We start from the raw sequence: 18,045 nt of genomic DNA, 5'->3' as shown, positions 1-18,045 counted from the left end.
AAACCACTAATTGTGTGTTGACAGATCGTTACATGACATCTTTTACCTCAGAGACCACTTGCCCCAAACAATATTCTGACTTAAATTGAGTTTAATAGAAAAATGAACAAGACTGTCAACTATTTTGACCCGTGAGGTATTTCACACCATGCTCTGCTCGTCAAGATGTAAATAGCTGAGTGATTTGGAATGAAATCTCAGAGGATCATCAGCTAAAGGTTAAAATATAGAACAGCTGCTTAGTAGCTGGAATAATCTCACAGTGTGAAAGCCCAGAGGGCAGCAGATGTGTGAGAGTTTTTTCACCATCTCAGCAAGAGACTTGCAGAAACACCATGACAAAAAAAGAATAAAATAAGATCAAATGGACTAACAATTACTAAAGAACCTAGAGAGGGAATTTCCATTGTGGTCATACAAATAAAGTGTCGTTCAAAGTAAGAGACTATTGGTTGGCATCCATGCAAACCATGACTTTAATTCATGTTTCATTTGCAAATATCTGTCATGAAACTCTAGATGGTGCAGGCTGATAGGTCATTAACCCTTGTGCTACATTAGATTTTTAACACCGTTGAGTGCATTAAGGACCAAAAATGGCCACATATTAAACATTGCCTAAAATATTATATATTATTATTATTTTCCACTTTTACCAAGTTAAATCTTTTAACCAGCATCAGTCCTCATCATAACTACCAAAAATGTATTCAATTTCAGGATTTTAACCCTTTAATTACCAGTTTTGTTTGCGAAACCATCGATTTGTATAAGAGGAAAAAACACAAAAATTCAATTATTTTCAATAAACTAAATGCAAAGAGAAAACTTTAGATTTGGATTATCACAGTCCCACTTTGCAAAAAATCCCACTTAGCGCGTTAGAGACCAAAAATGGCCACCTATTAAACATTGCCTATTGCCTAAAATAAGGTGCATTTCCACCCATAGGGAATAAATATCATATGTAGTGACGTCATCTGGTGGAATACACTATATAATGCAAATATAATGCTTTTGCTTCAAAATGAAAGGATGTTTGTGCAAAAATCATGTTTCATGTATTACTGACGCAGCCTCAGATTTAAACAACGTTTTAATGGGTTTCAATGGGCCATTTTTGGTCTTTATGGTGCTGAGTGTTACTATTTGATCTACACAGTGTGTGTTATACATATTTTGCAAAATGGGATCACATTTTTTACATGTATCCAAAAAGTCACAATTTTGCCAAATTTCATACCATTTGCATTAAAACAGCCAAAATGGTCAAAGAAATTAAACTGCAAAAGACCAAAAATGTCCCTAATGCAGCATAAGGGTTAATGTAATCTGTTAGCTGCTATTGTTTACTATATGGCACCAGCTGATTGGTCTCGGTTGCATCAGCAGCCAATGAGATTGCTTGCTCAACATTTATGGTTCATTGTTCGCTGTAAGCTGGTCCTGCAGCCTCAGAGTTAGCCTTCCCCAGCTCCACCTGTCCAGATCTGCTACGGGTAATTTCATGTATGCTATTTGCATGGCTACATGCTCACAGCAGCACAGCTGTGCAAACTATCCCAAGAGATGTCATGATACACTATAGAGTTCCCCTCCCTGATTCTATCACACCATATCAGGCCCATTTGTGCAGAGATTTACTGATAGCACTGTAGGACAAATAAATGCAAGCTCAGTCAGTCAACCACATTTGATTTTGTGGAGTCCTTGAGGAGCGTAGTTTGACACACAGGAAGGGAAGGGGACCTGAGGAGATTGGGGTGAATACACCACTTCAGAGTATTTTTTTTTTTATGAAACACAGCTGTTCTCTGACTCAACACAAGATTATGCCCACAATTACCATTAAACAGTGTCAGTATGTTTGTGTCTGTAGACACATTTGTGTGAGATGTTTCTCTGTTGGGATGTCAGTCAGAGTAGTTGGCTGTATCTTAATCACACTAATGGGTTAAATCTGCTTGTTTTGTCATAACATCGGCAGGAATCTTAGCCTTAGATGGAACGAAGTCCAGGACCATGAAATGAAAATGGACAAGAATTTAAGGAAGATTAGAGGGATAGTTCACCTTTGAAAAATGTCTTTGTTTCTTCTCTGACTTTTATTATATGGACAAAAGCAAAGTCAATGGTGACTGGTTACTAACATAATCTTTGGGAAGTAACATATTTCAATTTAATTAATTTCCTAAAAATGTCAGTTCCTAAATGAAGTGCATATGCAAGCACTTCCAGGCCATTATTTTTTTTTTTATTGGTTGTGAGTTGATCCTAAATCAGTGTTGGCTATTTTTGTTACCACTACGCCAATATATTGTAATCCAAGAAGAACCAGAAGCAGCTGGACGACTATGTGCTAAATTTAAGCCAGTGAGTGTTGCTGTATGCAATAAATCTCTGGAGAAAGTTATTGATGGACTTGCTGTTTTTACATGTTTATGTTGAGCCAACAGTCCCAAACACAGCAAGGAGTACGAGAAAAAGATTTAGATTCCAGTCCGAGTGAAACAGAAGTCTGAAAAAGAGCAGCCGTGTCCAGACACACAGTTTCTGAGTGACCTGTGGAAAAGACTCTCACCCCTTTGTTTATAATACTGGGTGGCAAATGAGTGACGAAACCTTTCGGTGTGTCCGGGAAGTAGACATAAATCAGGTCTTGCTTACTTACCTCCCAGACTTCTAATGAGGACAAGACATTCGTCAGGAAAAAACACAAATTTCAGGGTCCTGCCAGACTAAATAATTAGCCATGATCAAACCTTCACACAAGCAGTGTTGGGTGTAACTAATTACTAAGTAATTAGTTACTGTAATTTAACTACTTTTCCCTTGAAAATGTAAAGTAAGGGATTACTCTTCATTTATCAGTAATTTAATTACAGTTACTTCTGATGTAATTGAGGTAAATACTGTGTATAGATCAATCCGATCTCATAGCGATTCGTATGCATTTTATGAGGTGTCTAAATTGTACGACCTGAACAAATTCATATGAATTATTGTAAAATATGTGTGAAAGTGTGAAATGTCATGAGATCCGACAACAAGGGTTTAACGTCAAAATGTATTGCCTGATGTTAAAAGGTTTGTTTTTATAATGTAACCTTCTCCACCTTTTAAGTTTAAGAATAATTGCAATTTAATAGTATTTATTTGAAAGAATTAAAAGATTCATGTCTACCCTTGTATTATTCAGCTCGTTGAGATTGATATGGGATTTTGAAAGTAATTAGTAATTAAAAGTAATTAAATACTTTTTAGAGAGAGTAATTAGTACAGGAATCTAATTACACTGTTGAAGAGGTAATTAGTAACTAGTAATTAATTACTTTTTTAGAGTAACTTACCCAACACTGCACACAAGTCAGTGATGCAATGAAGTCAGGAATGAAATGCCGATTCACTCAGAAGTTAGGTTAAAATAAACTATTTATAAAAGATTTGCTCTTCTGAATGATTTATAATAATAATTTCAGAACAGTTGATGACTGAAATGCAAGATAGTGCCAGTTGCGTCTGGAAACAGAGAGATGAAAGTAGCGCCAGTTTCAGTTACCTCACTGCAAAAAAAAAAAAAAATCATGATTTGTTATCATAACATTTTTTCTTCTGTCAAATCAACTTAGATAAATCATGTGGTTCAGATAACATAATATTTTGAGTTTCTGATTATTAAATCAATCTCCTTCATTGTATTAACTCAATTTTTCAATTTCAATGAACTTAAAGTTTTAAGGCAACCAGGTTACTTCATTTTTTTAAGTTAAACCAACAATATTTTTTATAGTGCTGGATGAGCGGACTGATACACAGTCATTAATGACAGTAGAGAAAGTACATAAAACGAAGAGTTCTGAAAAATCAATTCAAGCAAAATTCACATATACCTATGGATATTAAAAAGGTTCAGAGTGGTGGCAGCACAGTTTTATCAAGAATTAACAGAGATGAGTGTACAAAAGAAACATGAGGAAGATGGAGGGGCTATTTGAGGGGAAAAAAACGAGAAGTTAAGCGGAGAACACAATCAGCCTTAAAGTTTGAAATGTTGCAGACAGAATCAAATAAGCAGACAGCTGAATGCACCAGGCAGAATGAGGGAAAGCAATTAGTGAGTCTCAAGTAAGAAAAGCTCCCAGAAGAGCTCAGCTAAATTCCTACAGCACACATCCCTGGGGTTTGAACTGATTTAACAAGCCCATGTGAGCGCTTATCTGCAAACACAAAATATAGTAAGAATTGAAATAGTTTGGTAACTTTTAAATGAAAGTGGAGTATCTGGCATCCTCCAAAACTATTTGAACCATTCATTGAACTAAGACCATTTCTAGTATATCATGTCATCTGTCAATGGATTACCAGTTCTAAACAAACACAAGCACACTTCTCTTTCATGAGGTTGTACAGAAAAGATGATTTAATGTACAGTGGGGCCAAAAAGTATTTAGTCAGCCACTGATTGTGCAAGTTCTCCTACTTAGAATAAGGAGAGAGGTCTGTAATTTTCATCGTAGTTACACTTCAACTATGAGAGACAAAATGAAAAAACAAATTCAGAAAATCACATTGTATGATTTTTAAAGAATTTATTTGTAAATTATGGTCTTAATAACTAGTTTACGTTTTACTGGGGCCCCACTGGAAGTTTGCCATGGCCCCATAATGGGTCCCAGCCCCCTGATTGAGAACAACTGGTATATATAATATAATGGCTATACATACATTCAAATTAGTATAGGTTCTGAGCCAACAAGCTCAGTGAATAATTTTAAAACAAGATCTATCACACAGCACACAGTCTTATAAACAAACTATTAAAAGCCCACAGTACTGTTTGTTCTGACCACAGTATCTTGACTCAGATGGTTTCATTAAATGAAGACACAAAAATGGAAAAAGTTCAGCTTTGCTTCAGTAAACATGGGTGGAGGGAATCATCATAGCTGGTCTTTTTTCAGTTTATGTGAATTCCAGTGGTGAAAGAGATTAGCATGCTCTTATCATGTTCTTCCTCTCACTGCTTGTCTAACATGTTATTACTAGGCTACCTGTGTTTTAAAATCCATTATCTTGAGAACTGTATCACAGTAATGAAAGGCTTGCCAGGGCATCTCTCCACATATTTGAGGCATGTTACACGCTTTGCTGCATTTGAACCAGACAGATTGCTCACACCTTATAAAAACATTTACAGGACCAGCCCACATCAGTTTGTACCAGCACTGTACAATTTCGAATGTCATGCCTTGGATTACCACTAGATCAACGAACGACATCAAAGCTGGGATTTCTTCTGCACAGGAATTCAACCCTTCATTCACCCTCGTTTTTTCGCAGTCTCCAGAAAAAGCAGCATTCGCAAATGAAAATTCTGTTACCATTGCCTCACCCTCGTGTCGTTCCTAACCATAATAACTTGTTTTTTTTTCTAGAATACAATTAACATCATATTTGGAGAATGTCTTCCTCACCTTTTCCTCTTTGTCTCCATCTCTGTTCGAAATCTGCAATTGCAGTCATTCGCGGAATTATCAACTTTATGTGAGTTGTACTTCGACATGGCACAGCGCGGATGAACACAATATTTGAGGAGAGTGTGCAGCAGTCTGTCAGCCACCGTGCCGGATACTGGCATTCAGAATTACAGATTATTCTTTTAGGAAGTATGACCAAAAAAAATAATTTGTCATCTAACAAGTAAGTAACATCCACTTTTGTTCTGGTTCTGACATTGCAGTTAAACGTGCTGATTAAAATTAACAATCGCTTATCATATCACGTAAAACCGTGCAAGTTATACTTTGTTCTCAAATTGTTGATGTTAACATGTAATGTCCGATATGTATACTTGTTTTCACATGGGTCCGGTTGGTCTCTCTCTCTCTCTCTCTCTCTCTCTCTCTCTCTCTCTCTCTCTCTCTCTCTCTCTCTCTCTCTCTCTCTCTCTCTCTCTTTTTTTTTTTTGGTTGTCACTCGTCTTTTGCATTTCACAAGACTTTTGCATTTTACAGCGGGTGAATCTGTTGTCACTGGCGATTGTCGTTTGAACCTTTCTGAATCCACCATCAAATTGAAAAGTTTGATATTATCAAGTGTTGTGAGAAAAGGCTATAAATCTCCACCTCCAGCATCCTCACATGCAATATCCTAGCCGAGACTCTTGCATACAGATGTGATTGTGACGTAATGACTCAATATAGTCTGCTTTTTTTTTTTTTGACCAATATAGTCTACTAGCCGAGACTCTTTAGATGTGACGTAATGACGCAAAGACATGCTTGAATTTCCCGCAGATATCCATCAGTACCACTGAACAACCTTACCGCTTTGAATCGAGCTAAGGCAAAAAAAGAGTGTTGAACACTGGCTGGTACTTTTTCAAAAATGTAATTTGGATCGTTTTTAATGGTTTTAAATGCTTTAATGCTGATATTAGAAAAGAAAGTTACATGTATCGTGCAAAAGAACAGTCTTTCCAGCCATTTCTCTGCATCCATATCCTTTAGTGCTGTATGGTATGGACAAACAACAATGTCTTACTGACTCCATCTAGTGGTGTAGCATAAAAAGACATCAAGTGAAGAGAAAATGGCTGAAACAAGTTTGTCACAGAAAAGAAAATTCACAGCAGGTGTCTGAGACAGTAAAGAGTTTTATTTGTTTATATTAAATCAAAGGAAAGCACTATAACATACTTCACAAACCAAACGCCATGTGGTGTAGTACAGTGGTTTTCAATTCGGGCCCTGGGAACCCACAGTACTGCACATTTTGTTTGTCTCTCATAGAGCTCTGATAATGAGCTAATGATCTGAATCAGATGTGTTAAATAAGGAAGACACAAAATGTACAGGGCTCTGGGTCCCCAGGACCAGGACTGGAAACCACTGCTATAATAAATCGGTAATGTCAGAAAAAGAAAGATTTCAATATGGCATATTACAAAAAAAAAAAAGGAAGTAACACTAGTGGACAAGAAAATATTTTTTAAATAATATAACTGTACATTTTTAAAAAGGTGACAAAAAAAGACAACAAAAAGCCTTCTATAAACAGAATATCTTGTTATGGAGACTATAAAAAAAAGCCAAAAAACACCTTTTTTGACATTAGAGCACAGGGCCTGGAAATGGGAAAAAATTATATATATATGAAAGTATCACAGTACACTCAGAGGGACAGCAAGTGGTCAAGAGCAAGAATAAGGCAGGAGAAGACAAGAACTTCTCCCAGAGAGAGAGAGAGATAGAGAGAGAGATGGGAACAGACTCTTGTGTCATCTGGGGCTGAGACAAACCATCAGACCCAATGAAAACCACAGAAGAATGTATCACTCCCATCTCTTATAATCTGATGCCACTGTTAATATTTATATAAAAAAAAATAAAAGTTGACTGGGAAGATGACAGAATGAGAGAGACGATTAAAAGATATTAGTTATATAGAGACTTTTTTTCAGCCCAGAGTGTCTGCATCACCCATAATCATGTTCTAGATGCTTATAATACATCTAAAAGAACAATATTATATAATAAAAAAGAAACTGCAGTTGCAGGGGGTGAAAGCCAAATCTTGTTTTGCCTTTTTGTACATGGGGGACCAGATTTATCAATACTAAATTATGGCATTCTTAAAGGTGAGGTCACACTTATGTTGTTTGTAATTTTTGGGCTGTCGAAATCCAGTCATTTAATTTCAATAGGAATTTAAGCGATTTGGAATTTCACAAGAGCCCGAAAGACCCCAATGCAGATCTTGCAACGGGCTCAAGTTAGTCACACGGATTCACCGCGTTCAGAAAGCTGCTAGATTTAAAAGTGTTAGGTGTGCTTCATACAGTACATCTCCACACTACTGATAATAGACAATAGACCTTTTTGCCCGCCAAACTAAGCAAACTCACTGCACCTTTAATCTATGCTTGTGTCAATCGTCCTCTCTTTTTGCCTACTTGGACCACAATGAACAATGCGCAAAAAAAAAAAAAAGGGAAAAAAAGGAATAATTTTAGCCAAGACTACCTTGTTGGATTTGACCAACAAGATGGTTTTGACCAAAACTCTACAATGACCTTGATGAATGCAGAAATACACACCAAAAGCAAAACAAAACAAAAAAACAATTGTGGACATGGCACACACAGATAACGTTGCTATTGCGTTCTATTACCAACTCTGTAACTGGAATAGAAAGCTACACAGATAACAAAACAGATAGAAGAGTGCGTTTCAACTTACCGGATCTTTGCTATAAAAGTTTCTCAGGGAACATTTTGCCCGGATCTGGCAGTCAAGAGGCAGGAGACCTCACGATATTGGTGAAAAAACACATTCCTGAGCTATATTTCTTCATTTCAAAATATTTGGTCATTTAAATATCTAGCCATTCACAAAATATACTGCATTCATTTCAAAGTTCTCACATGCATAACATGCCCTCTTAACAGCGCATCAAGCAGATATCTTCGCGTCATTGGAAATAACATCTTCGGCAAAAAAAACAAAAACACCAGATTTGCTGGTGTGACCGAAAGATCAATTTTGTTCAGATCAGTGCAAACTTAAACTCGAGCAATAACAATGATACATGTGTCCCACGTCCACAAATCACACCTTTTAAAGACGTTTTAATTTAAAGTTCCAAAGTGTCTTTTTTCCCGTAAAAAACAAACAAAAAAAAACCTCACAAGGATCAGAGCTGCAGAGAGAGGGCCCATGCTGAACAACGGTGAAAAACACCATCACAACAAACGTTCACTAAAGAAGACATCCACAACAAAAGTTCAAAAGGGAGAGAACATAAACAAGTACAAATACAACTGACATATTAGAAGCCGCATTACAAGTCTGTATAAAATCTGAAATAAGCACAAAGATATAGTAAATATACACATAAAATAGTTCATTTTTGTGGTCTAGATTGTTCCAGCCATCTGAGACAGTCCTGTGCTAAATTTCTGCATAGCCAAAGCTTCTAGCCAACTATGGACTGGATCAACGTCAGCGAAATACAAAGTTTTTTTCTTTTAGATTTATACCAAAATCATAAAAATTTCAGCGCCTACTCACAATTCGAAGTTCTTAAACTTAATCTTTGTAAACAGTTTGCCCTTTTTTCTGTTTCAAAAATACATTCTAGTCAGAAAATCGTGAGGCATTTATGTGGCAAAGCTCTCTTTCATAGTTTTTTTTTTCTTTTTATACAAAAAAATATGCAAAATAATGCTCTATACACATCATCTAGACTCTTCCGTCCTCTTTTTCTAGTATGCGACTGTGCAGGAGGAGATCTCATGAATTCTCGTCGTCTACCATTTGAATGATGGGGACTGGCCACATTATGAAGGACGGACTACGTTTTGACAGCCTGAAGCATGTACAAGTTGCTTTGGCTCACAGACCAGCAAGGTGATTGGTCAGCGAACCTAACGCAGCGCTAGCTTAGCCAGTGACCCCAGAAACTGTTGGTTAGTTAAGATGTGTCTGCTCAGAAGCCCGAGCCAGACGATTCAATAGAGCGGCTGACACCAGGTGCGTTCTAGTCCTGGTATTGAAACAAAGGTTGGGTGGTGTTACGAGGGGAGAGGGGGGGCTCAACCCATCCTGCTGGTGTCTCGTATCACAGCATTTGGTGCATCAATATGGGCTGGTATTTGGCCGGCTGTCGACTCCTTCTGTTCCATAACACGTCACATTGTCGTCTTCACATTCAAGACCGTCCCATCCGTTCGCTGCTATCGAAATGTCATTGAAAGCTGGTGTGACAGGATAACATTAAAAAGCACTGTGTAAAACAAGCACATTCAATTTGTTTTGGTTGCATGGCTTCGAATTAGACCACCAATGCAACGGCCCGAACCAGCCATCGGTTTGGCATTGCTATGGCTTCGGTGTTGATTGTCACTCGGCACTAGGAGTAGACACACGGCAGGTTCATGTGTTTAAGCATGCGTGTTTGTTTCATCGTCTTTACAGGTCAAAGCAACTGTGAAGCGTCCAGATTGGTTTCACACATCTGTTGAGTGATGAGCGTTGTCTCGGGAGACAGATGGAGCATGCCGAGCAATGGCGGCCACTGAGAGACAGCGTCTGGGTGACTCATGCGAACTTGATGATTCGTTTCATATCAACGTGTAGTGTTTATGCATGCGCTTTGTGTTTAAGAAAATGTAAAAAAGATATTTTTTTTTATATGTTTGTAGAAATCTGAGTGCTATAGGTTCTGTGCTTTAGTCATCATGTCCATGGACTTGTATGTATGTATACATGCAGGATTTGGCTCTTTAAAGTCTGTCGCTTCGAAAGCTGTCCTCTACTGAGGGGTCAGGGAGGACCATATCAGGGTCACTAAGCATGCTCAGTCCATCCAGACTGAGCGGCTCGATACGAAGTTCATCCTCCAGTGGAAAAACTCCCTCTGAGTCCAAACACTCTGGCACTGCAGACAACACACTGCTGATGTCCTTAGATAGGTTGGGATTGGAGTCGTCTGAGAGAGAGTAGAATCGTGAGTGAATATAGGAGATGTGAAAGAACAGATTTGCAAAACCTATTTTTTTTTCCAGTTGATCACCTGACAGGCTAGTCCACTAATCAGTCTTATGAAATCTCGGAATAATCTAACTGGTTTTGGGTTTGCGTGGGCCCAATCAGACACGTTTCTTCTGGGGCGTTTACATAAGACCTTCTTTTGGTACACAATATAGAAGTCTCAAGACACTATTTTTAACTTCACATACCATTAAGACTCAAACACTAGTGTCGGGACACTCAAAACAAATGCAGTGAGACACCTTTTTTCCATACACTACCACATAAAAGTTTGGGGTCTGTAAGATTTTGTTGTTAAAGCCATTCATATTCAGCAAAGACAAAAAAAAAATGTATATTGTAACAAAATATATATTTCAAATAAATTCTGTTCTGTTGAACTTTCTATTCAGAATCCAAAAAAATAAATAAAATAAAAGTCAGTTTCCACAAAAATATTAAACAGCACAACCATTTTCCAAATGATATATGAATAAAAAAAACATGTCTTGAGCATCAAATCAGTGATTTCTGAAGGATCATGTGACACTGAAGCTTGCTGATCACAGTAATAAATCACATTTTAAAATTTATTCAAATACAATTTTTAATTGTAATAATATTATTTCACAGTAATATTTATTTTTCTGTATTTTAATCAAATAAAATTGCCTTGGTGAGGATAAGACTTCTTCCAAAAAAATTAAATAAAACATACCCCAAACTTTTGAATGGTATACCTATGAAATGCTTTTATTATTTTTAGTATATATATATATATATATATAAACTAAATAGCTGTTGGATGACTAAGTGATAATCAACTAGGATATTTTTTGACTTGACTGTGCCATTTTGTTGCTATTTCCATTTCCCTTTTATTGCCAGTTACATAAAAAAAAATTAACTTATTTTTTGAATCAGAGCTTGTACCTGTAAGGATAATGTTGGGCACTCCTCCTCCACAATTAGAGTAAAGCATGTTGTGCCTCATCTGATGGTGGTCCTGCAGGTTGCCATGGCTACCACCCAAGCCCATGAGGGCCGCCTGGGAGCAGTAGAGGTTGGAGGAAGGGTCAAATCCTCCGGCCACTGAGCTCATGACATTTTCCAACATGTTATACTGATCCTGCGGTTTAAACACATGCGGCATGTTTGTTAGTGTTTTTAAGACAAAAGATGGGCAACTTAGGAACCAGAGTGCACTGCAGAATCTTATACGTTTGTTTACCTGATAGGATGAACACTTGGACTGACGTCCGGAGAACTGCAGCTCCATAAAGGGATCGTTAAAGAATGCTGCCATGTTGTTGTGCTGCACGCAAACAGAAGCAAGAGGAAGTTATAAACATGTTCACACTATATACAGCCATGGTCAGAATTATTGGCATCCTTGGAAAATATGAAATTAAATCTACATTGTTAATCTTTTATTTAGAAAATTCACAAATTCACCTTTCATTCAAGTAAATTAATAGAAAATGGGGGAGGGGTCTCTTTATGAAATAAATGTTTTTCTCCAAAACACTTTACACAATTAAATGGCTTTAATTCTACCCTCAACTTCATTTTGCCAAGATAACAGCTCTGAGTTTTCTGCTATAATGCCTGATGAGTTTGGAGAACACCTGACAAGAGATCAGAGACCATTCCTCCATACAGAATCTCCCCAGATCCTTCAGATTCCCAGATCCATGTTGGTGCCTCTCCTCTGTAGTTCAGCCCACTCATTTTATATAGGGTTCAGGGCAGGGTCTGGGACAGTCATGGTGGAAGATTCATTTTACGCACAGTGACACATTTCTGAGTTGATTTTGAAGTTTGTTTTGGATCGTTTTCCTGATGGCCGATTATAAGGTTTCTAGCAGGAGCCGTCAGGTTGTGATTTTTTTATCTGTTGGTATTTGCTAGAATCCATGATACCCTGTATCTGAACAAGATGTCCAGGACTTTCAGTAACAAAAAGGCCCACAACAACTAAAGATCCAGCACTATATTTAACCGTGGGCATGGGGTACATTTTGTCCCTGTGTGCACCAAACCCATCTATTTGGGTTTGTTGCCAAAAAGTTGTTTTTAGTTTCATCTGACCATTGAATCCGGTCCCCTTTGAAGTTCCAGTCGTGTCTGACAGCTAAATATGCTGCAGTTGAGAGAGAAGGATTTTTCTTGAAACCTCCCAAACAACATGTGGGGATGTAGGTTGTTTATATATATATATATATATATATATATATATATATATATATATATATATATTATTTAGGCTTTCTGACCTCAAGACTGAAGTAATCTCTGCAATTCTCCATCTGTAATCTTTGGAGAGTTTTTGGCCACTCAAACTCTCTTCAACGTGCATTAAGATGATATAGACACATGTCCTCTTCCAGACAGATTCGTAACATCTTTAGTTGATTATAACTTCTTACTTATTGCCCTGATGGTTAAAATGTTTTTTTTTTTTAAATTCTTTAGCTATTTTCTTCCAGCCAGTTTCTATTTTGTGAAGCTCAACAATCTTTTGCTGCACATCAGAACTATATTCTTTGGTTTTACTCATTGTGATGGATGATTAAGGGGATTTGGCCTTTGTGTTTCCTCATATTTAAACTTCTATGAAACAAAAAGTCATGACTGGACAAGTTCATGTTCCTAGTCACCCTGGTGTGTTTAAAAATATAAATTAGAATGGGAATATACTTAAGAGAAGAATTTCTAGGGGTGGCAATAATTGTCGCCAAGGTGTTTTGGAGAAAAATATTTATTTCATAATGTAATTTCCCCCCCACTTTCAATTGTTTCACTTCAAATGGAAGGTTAGATTTTTTTTTTTTTTTAAATTAAAGATCAAAAATATAAGCAACGCACATTTTTTCACCTCCTTCTTTGACTATATTTACTAAGGGTGCCAATAATTCTGACCAGAGGCCTATACCATGATGGTAGTTGAACACTAAGGGTTACAGCATTAGTTGACAAAAACAAACCAATTTAATCGGGCTGTGTTGGTACAATGATGCTGATCATAAACTTTCTCTGGTAACTCAGGCTTTCACCTGAGTTCATGGAGTGCGTACACATGAAAGTGTGACATTAGTAGCGAACAGCCAATCGCATGCCTTGAGACTCAGAAACTGTGATTCACCTCACAGTGGATCAGCAATATTCTTTTCTCTCTTCTGCCAAAGATCAATGGATTGAAGAATATGAATTACATAAATGCATTTGCACAGCAAAAAGAAAATATCTTGCCATAGCGCAAGTAAAAGTTGTGAAGTTAGTTAATGTAGTTGCTAATATATAGGTATACAGAGACTCAGACATGCAAGCTCACATGTAATCATTTTTAAAACCTTATCTACCGATTCCAAATCTTATTTATATTACATATTATCTGTATATGTTCATTTAAACTAAATGTTTAACAAAATAAATAATGGATTAGGGGTTATAATTAGCCTGGATGCCAGCCCGAACTCCGCCCACAATATTTTTTGGTCGGGAAGTTTGGTCTGGACTCGATCCATTGAGGAGTAATTATGATCAGGCAAAAAATGATCGGGCCAATCAGATTGCCAGGGCGGGCTTTATACGATGATGTATACGATTGATCTGCAGGGACGTAATCATCACGTTATCAAAGAGCACTTGTCAAAGATGATTGCAGCTGGAGAATTGAGATGTATAGATTCCGCTGCCACCTCTTTTGTAAAAAAAAATAAAATAAATAAAAAAAATCGACAGCGCATTCATTTTAATAGACAAACAGAGAACTGCAATCAAGGCATTTGTCGATCGGAAAGATATTTTTGGCGTCCTTCCTACATGATTCGGGAAAAGTGTAACTTATCAGCTGGCTCTGACGGTCGCTAAGAAGATGGGACGTAATGAAAAGCCTGTGGTCGTTGTGGTTTCTCCTTTGGTGGCACTCATGGAGGAGTAAGTAAAAGAAGTAACATTCGTTATTTAACTTCTAAAATAAATAAAGTTAGGCTACGTTCTGTATTTGAAAACTGCGCTATGCAAAGGAGTTGACTTATGCATTGCTCTGATTGGTTGTAGGTCTACCGAGTGCAGAGGGTTTTTTTTTGTCCTGGTTCGGTTACGACACACCTCATAATCCCAATGGAGTTTCATAAAGCCCAATGGAGGAGTTTCAGACTCATATTCTTTCTTGAATATGAGTATGACGAAGTCAGGCTAGGTTATAATAATGATTTAAATAAAATATAAATCACATAAAACAACTATATTAAATAATCATTTCTAAAAGCCAGAATTTTTTTACTTAAAAATCTTTTAGTATGTAGTGAACTTTAATTTGGAGAAGAGTAACCGGGGATTGACTTTTTTTTTTTTTTTTTGCATCAGACGTGTCCCCATGCTCACAGATGATTGGTCCAATTTCTGTTTGAGATCTCTTACCTAGAACATTGAAACTATGTTCTAGGTAAGAAATCAAGCGCAAAGAGATTCAAGAGATTAGGTAAGGGATTTAAGCGTAAACCGCTGCAAACTAGAAACAGAAACTTGCAACGGAGCAGGTTAGCTGTGGAGAGTTACTATGGTGATGAACAAATCTAAAATCTGAGCCACTTTCATGGTGGCTAAAACCCAAGATTGGCGCAAACTAAACTGAAACATAGCTGGCTATCACGGTATAGGCCCCCAGGGACTGTATATCTCATATTCCAATGACATTATTTACATTGTATAGTCCTGGAAATAGTGCCAAGTGTTTCTACAGTCTTGGCGGATCCTAATATGTTTCAGTGTTTTCCTGTTCTGCCAAAAATACCCAGCCTGTGAAACAGCTGAACATTAGCCTCTCCCCTCAGAGCCCTGTCTCTATTAACAGCTGATTTCAATTGGAACTCACAGCGCTGGAATTAAAGTCGAGCGGGACGTTCTGCAGCGGGGACACAGGCTGGTGCTGTTGGTGCTGTTGCTGCTGCTGTTGGCCACCTGTTTGTCGCTGCTGCACCCCTGGATGCTGGGAGCTCTGCTGAATAGACTGATGGGACTGGGAAGGCTGTTGCTGCTGCTGCTGCTGCTGGGTTTGCTGGTAATGGGGGTAGGGAGGGGGCGGTTCCATTGGTAAGTTACTGGTGTCCAAGGCAACCCCCTAAAGAGAACAGGGAAGTTATAAAAATCATTTGACTGGGCTACGGTATGCATCAGAAACACTCTGTTCTTTTGCAAAAACGAACAATAAACCAGCTGCAATATTTCTAAACACAGCGCTACACAAAATAAAGTAAAGAAATATATATTTTGTTAAACATGAGAGCAACGGCAGTGAGATCTACAGATGACAACTGGTTTTATAGTCTGTTCTGCACACAAAAATCACACAAAACACAAAAAGTATTCATATTGACCATTTTTATGGTGCTATCCCCCCACCCCTTTTTTTTATAACAAAACACCTGATTACACCTGGTCATTTTATGTGTTTTCTCTGATCTGATAGCCATCCAATTGTGAAAAGACCAGGTGTAAATACCCTCCAAAACACTATCGAGATCACTCAAACGACTTTAAGAGGTGGTTTGAGACGCATTTTAAATGAAACTGGACAAGTGTAAATGCATCTGGTTGTTGAAACCACACATGTAAATTTGACTTCTTCCAAGATGGTACAAAAAAATGTGTAAGAGCGTGTTATTACCGGCTCCTGGTAGCCAGATATGACAGCGCTACTGCAGCCATTGCCACAGAAATGGCCCGTCACAGATGAGTAGCTGAGTATCTCTTCAAGCGCAAACTGCTGCAAATGAAACTCAAAGTTTGCCGTCACACACTCCTGAAGCTCAACACACAATCATCTTCATTAATAGTAGAGTGACTAAATGATCTTTCAAGTCCTGATGCAGCTCTCTCTATTGTTGTAGTCTTTGACTTTGAAATTAACTGATAATAAAATCATGCTCATATGTTGCTTTTGCTGACGTGAACTCCACTAAGAAGACATATTTCTATGGCCAAGGAAATGTCTTAATAAATAGGATAGCTATTCGATCAAAGAACGCACATGAAGTGACCAGGTGTAAACAGGGCCCTTAAATGCAGCCTTGGAGAGCCTAAGAGACTTCTTTTTAAAAAAAACAACAACAACAACCAAATGGTAGTGTATATTTGTATAACTGCTCTATGGATACCAACTCAAGTAAACTTTAGTTTGCATTTCTTGTGCAAACTCATAACAATGAGTACAATTATTATAAATTATAAACTACCGTGAAAGAGTACAGAAAGTCTAGTTAAAAGATTCAATAAAAATAACCAGTTTAAAAGAGTTAAAAAGAAAGATAAGAAAAGAAATCTATACTTTTACAGAGCCCAAGGTACAACAGAAAAACCAGCAATAGGGTTTGGAACGACATGCAGATGAGTATATAATGAATTCGAATCATAACTATGAGCTCTAAGCCGTTTGTAATTACCACAGTTTGTAACAGAGAATCTGGTTTTGAATTCAAATGGCTGCGCCACAAGGTCCAGATCAATTTGATAGAGCACACAGTGGATCCATTTGAATTCAACACAGAAATCTGTTACAATGCCTTGCAGACAAACTGATCAGTAGGACGCTATTCAAAGACTCACAGTAAACAAACCATTGCTATCCATTGCTATCCACTCATGCCGTGCAGATAATTGGTCTGTGCTTCATGGTTCATTTGTTAGTGCTGTATCGCCACACATCTAAGTATTTGCCCTTCAGCAGAAAATGGCAGTGCAAGATTAAAACGTTTTTTTTTTATGTTTAGTCGCACACGTGAAGTCTAACAAGATGCAGTCTGGAGCCCTGTACAGTTTAACACAAGAAGTCGGATCTTTTGGATGAATATTGACTAAAGACACCACTGCAGAATGTGAGATGTTACGTGAAGAGTTTAATGAGCACCGTCTCACCTGTGTGATCGGAGAGAGCGAGGGCGACATTGTCGGGGAGAGCTGCTTACTCAGGCTTCGTCTCTGATCACCCCCCGGAGAGAGGGTCAGAGGACTAATGGGTGCTGGCCGCCTCCTGGGTGAACTCGCCATGCCCGTCGGAGGAGGGTTGGACAGCGAGGAGAGACGTAGGGACGTGTGGAGCGATGGATTGCTGAGAGATGAATGCAGCTGAGAGTTGTTGAGGGACGCCTGGATGGAAGGGTTGCTTAGAGAGGATGACAGCCCTGAGAGGACAACAAACAAGACATGATCAGCTTCAGAGTTCAAAAGTTCTTCTTGAACTGCCTTAATGAAACCGAGATAAACCAATAATGGCTTTATGAGTCACTGCGTGCAGGCCGGCTCTAGTCCTGGTGTCCACTCCTCAGAGAAGACACTGAGCAATTGTCTGCAGGTTACTAGACCAGTGAGAGCAAGAGAGAAAAGAGCCGTTTATGAGCAGCCAATTCAGGGGTTAAAGGTCATCTGTGTCTCTGGGGATCAGCCAATGAGCGAGCAGCACAGCTGAAACGGGCAGCAGAAACGGCCCAGCACACCCTGTTCCCAGACATGA

General features: G+C 38.1%; 1 protein-coding gene across 6 annotated transcripts in view; it reads right to left on the bottom strand.

Annotated features, from left to right (window-relative positions):
• Positions 1 to 6,637: 6,637 nt before the first annotated feature.
• crtc3 (CREB regulated transcription coactivator 3) overlaps positions 6,638 to 18,045 on the bottom strand; it is a 52,535-nt gene continuing 41,127 nt past the window's right edge. For 4 of the 6 annotated variants that reach the window (XM_089129107.1, XM_039654392.2, XM_089129110.1 and 1 more), the window contains 6 exons: positions 17,451 to 17,716; positions 16,204 to 16,302; positions 15,412 to 15,657; positions 11,764 to 11,847; positions 11,466 to 11,661; positions 6,638 to 10,491 (listed from right to left, as the gene is read on the bottom strand). In XM_089129107.1, coding sequence (XP_088985233.1) covers positions 10,286 to 10,491; positions 11,466 to 11,661; positions 11,764 to 11,847; positions 15,412 to 15,657; positions 16,204 to 16,302; positions 17,451 to 17,716 — 1,097 coding nt within the window. In that variant the 3' untranslated portion in view covers positions 6,638 to 10,285. The remainder of the gene's footprint in view (positions 10,492 to 11,465; positions 11,662 to 11,763; positions 11,848 to 15,411; positions 15,658 to 16,203; positions 16,303 to 17,450; positions 17,717 to 18,045) is intronic. The other 2 variants (XM_039654393.2, XM_039654394.2) reach the window with 1 other exon arrangement.

Source organism: Pimephales promelas, chromosome 1 (genome assembly GCF_988280905.1).
Source record: "Pimephales promelas chromosome 1, fPimPro1.hap1.1, whole genome shotgun sequence".
NCBI lineage: Eukaryota > Metazoa > Chordata > Actinopteri > Cypriniformes > Leuciscidae > Pimephales > Pimephales promelas.
This window is presented reverse-complemented; position numbering and strand designations above follow the sequence as displayed.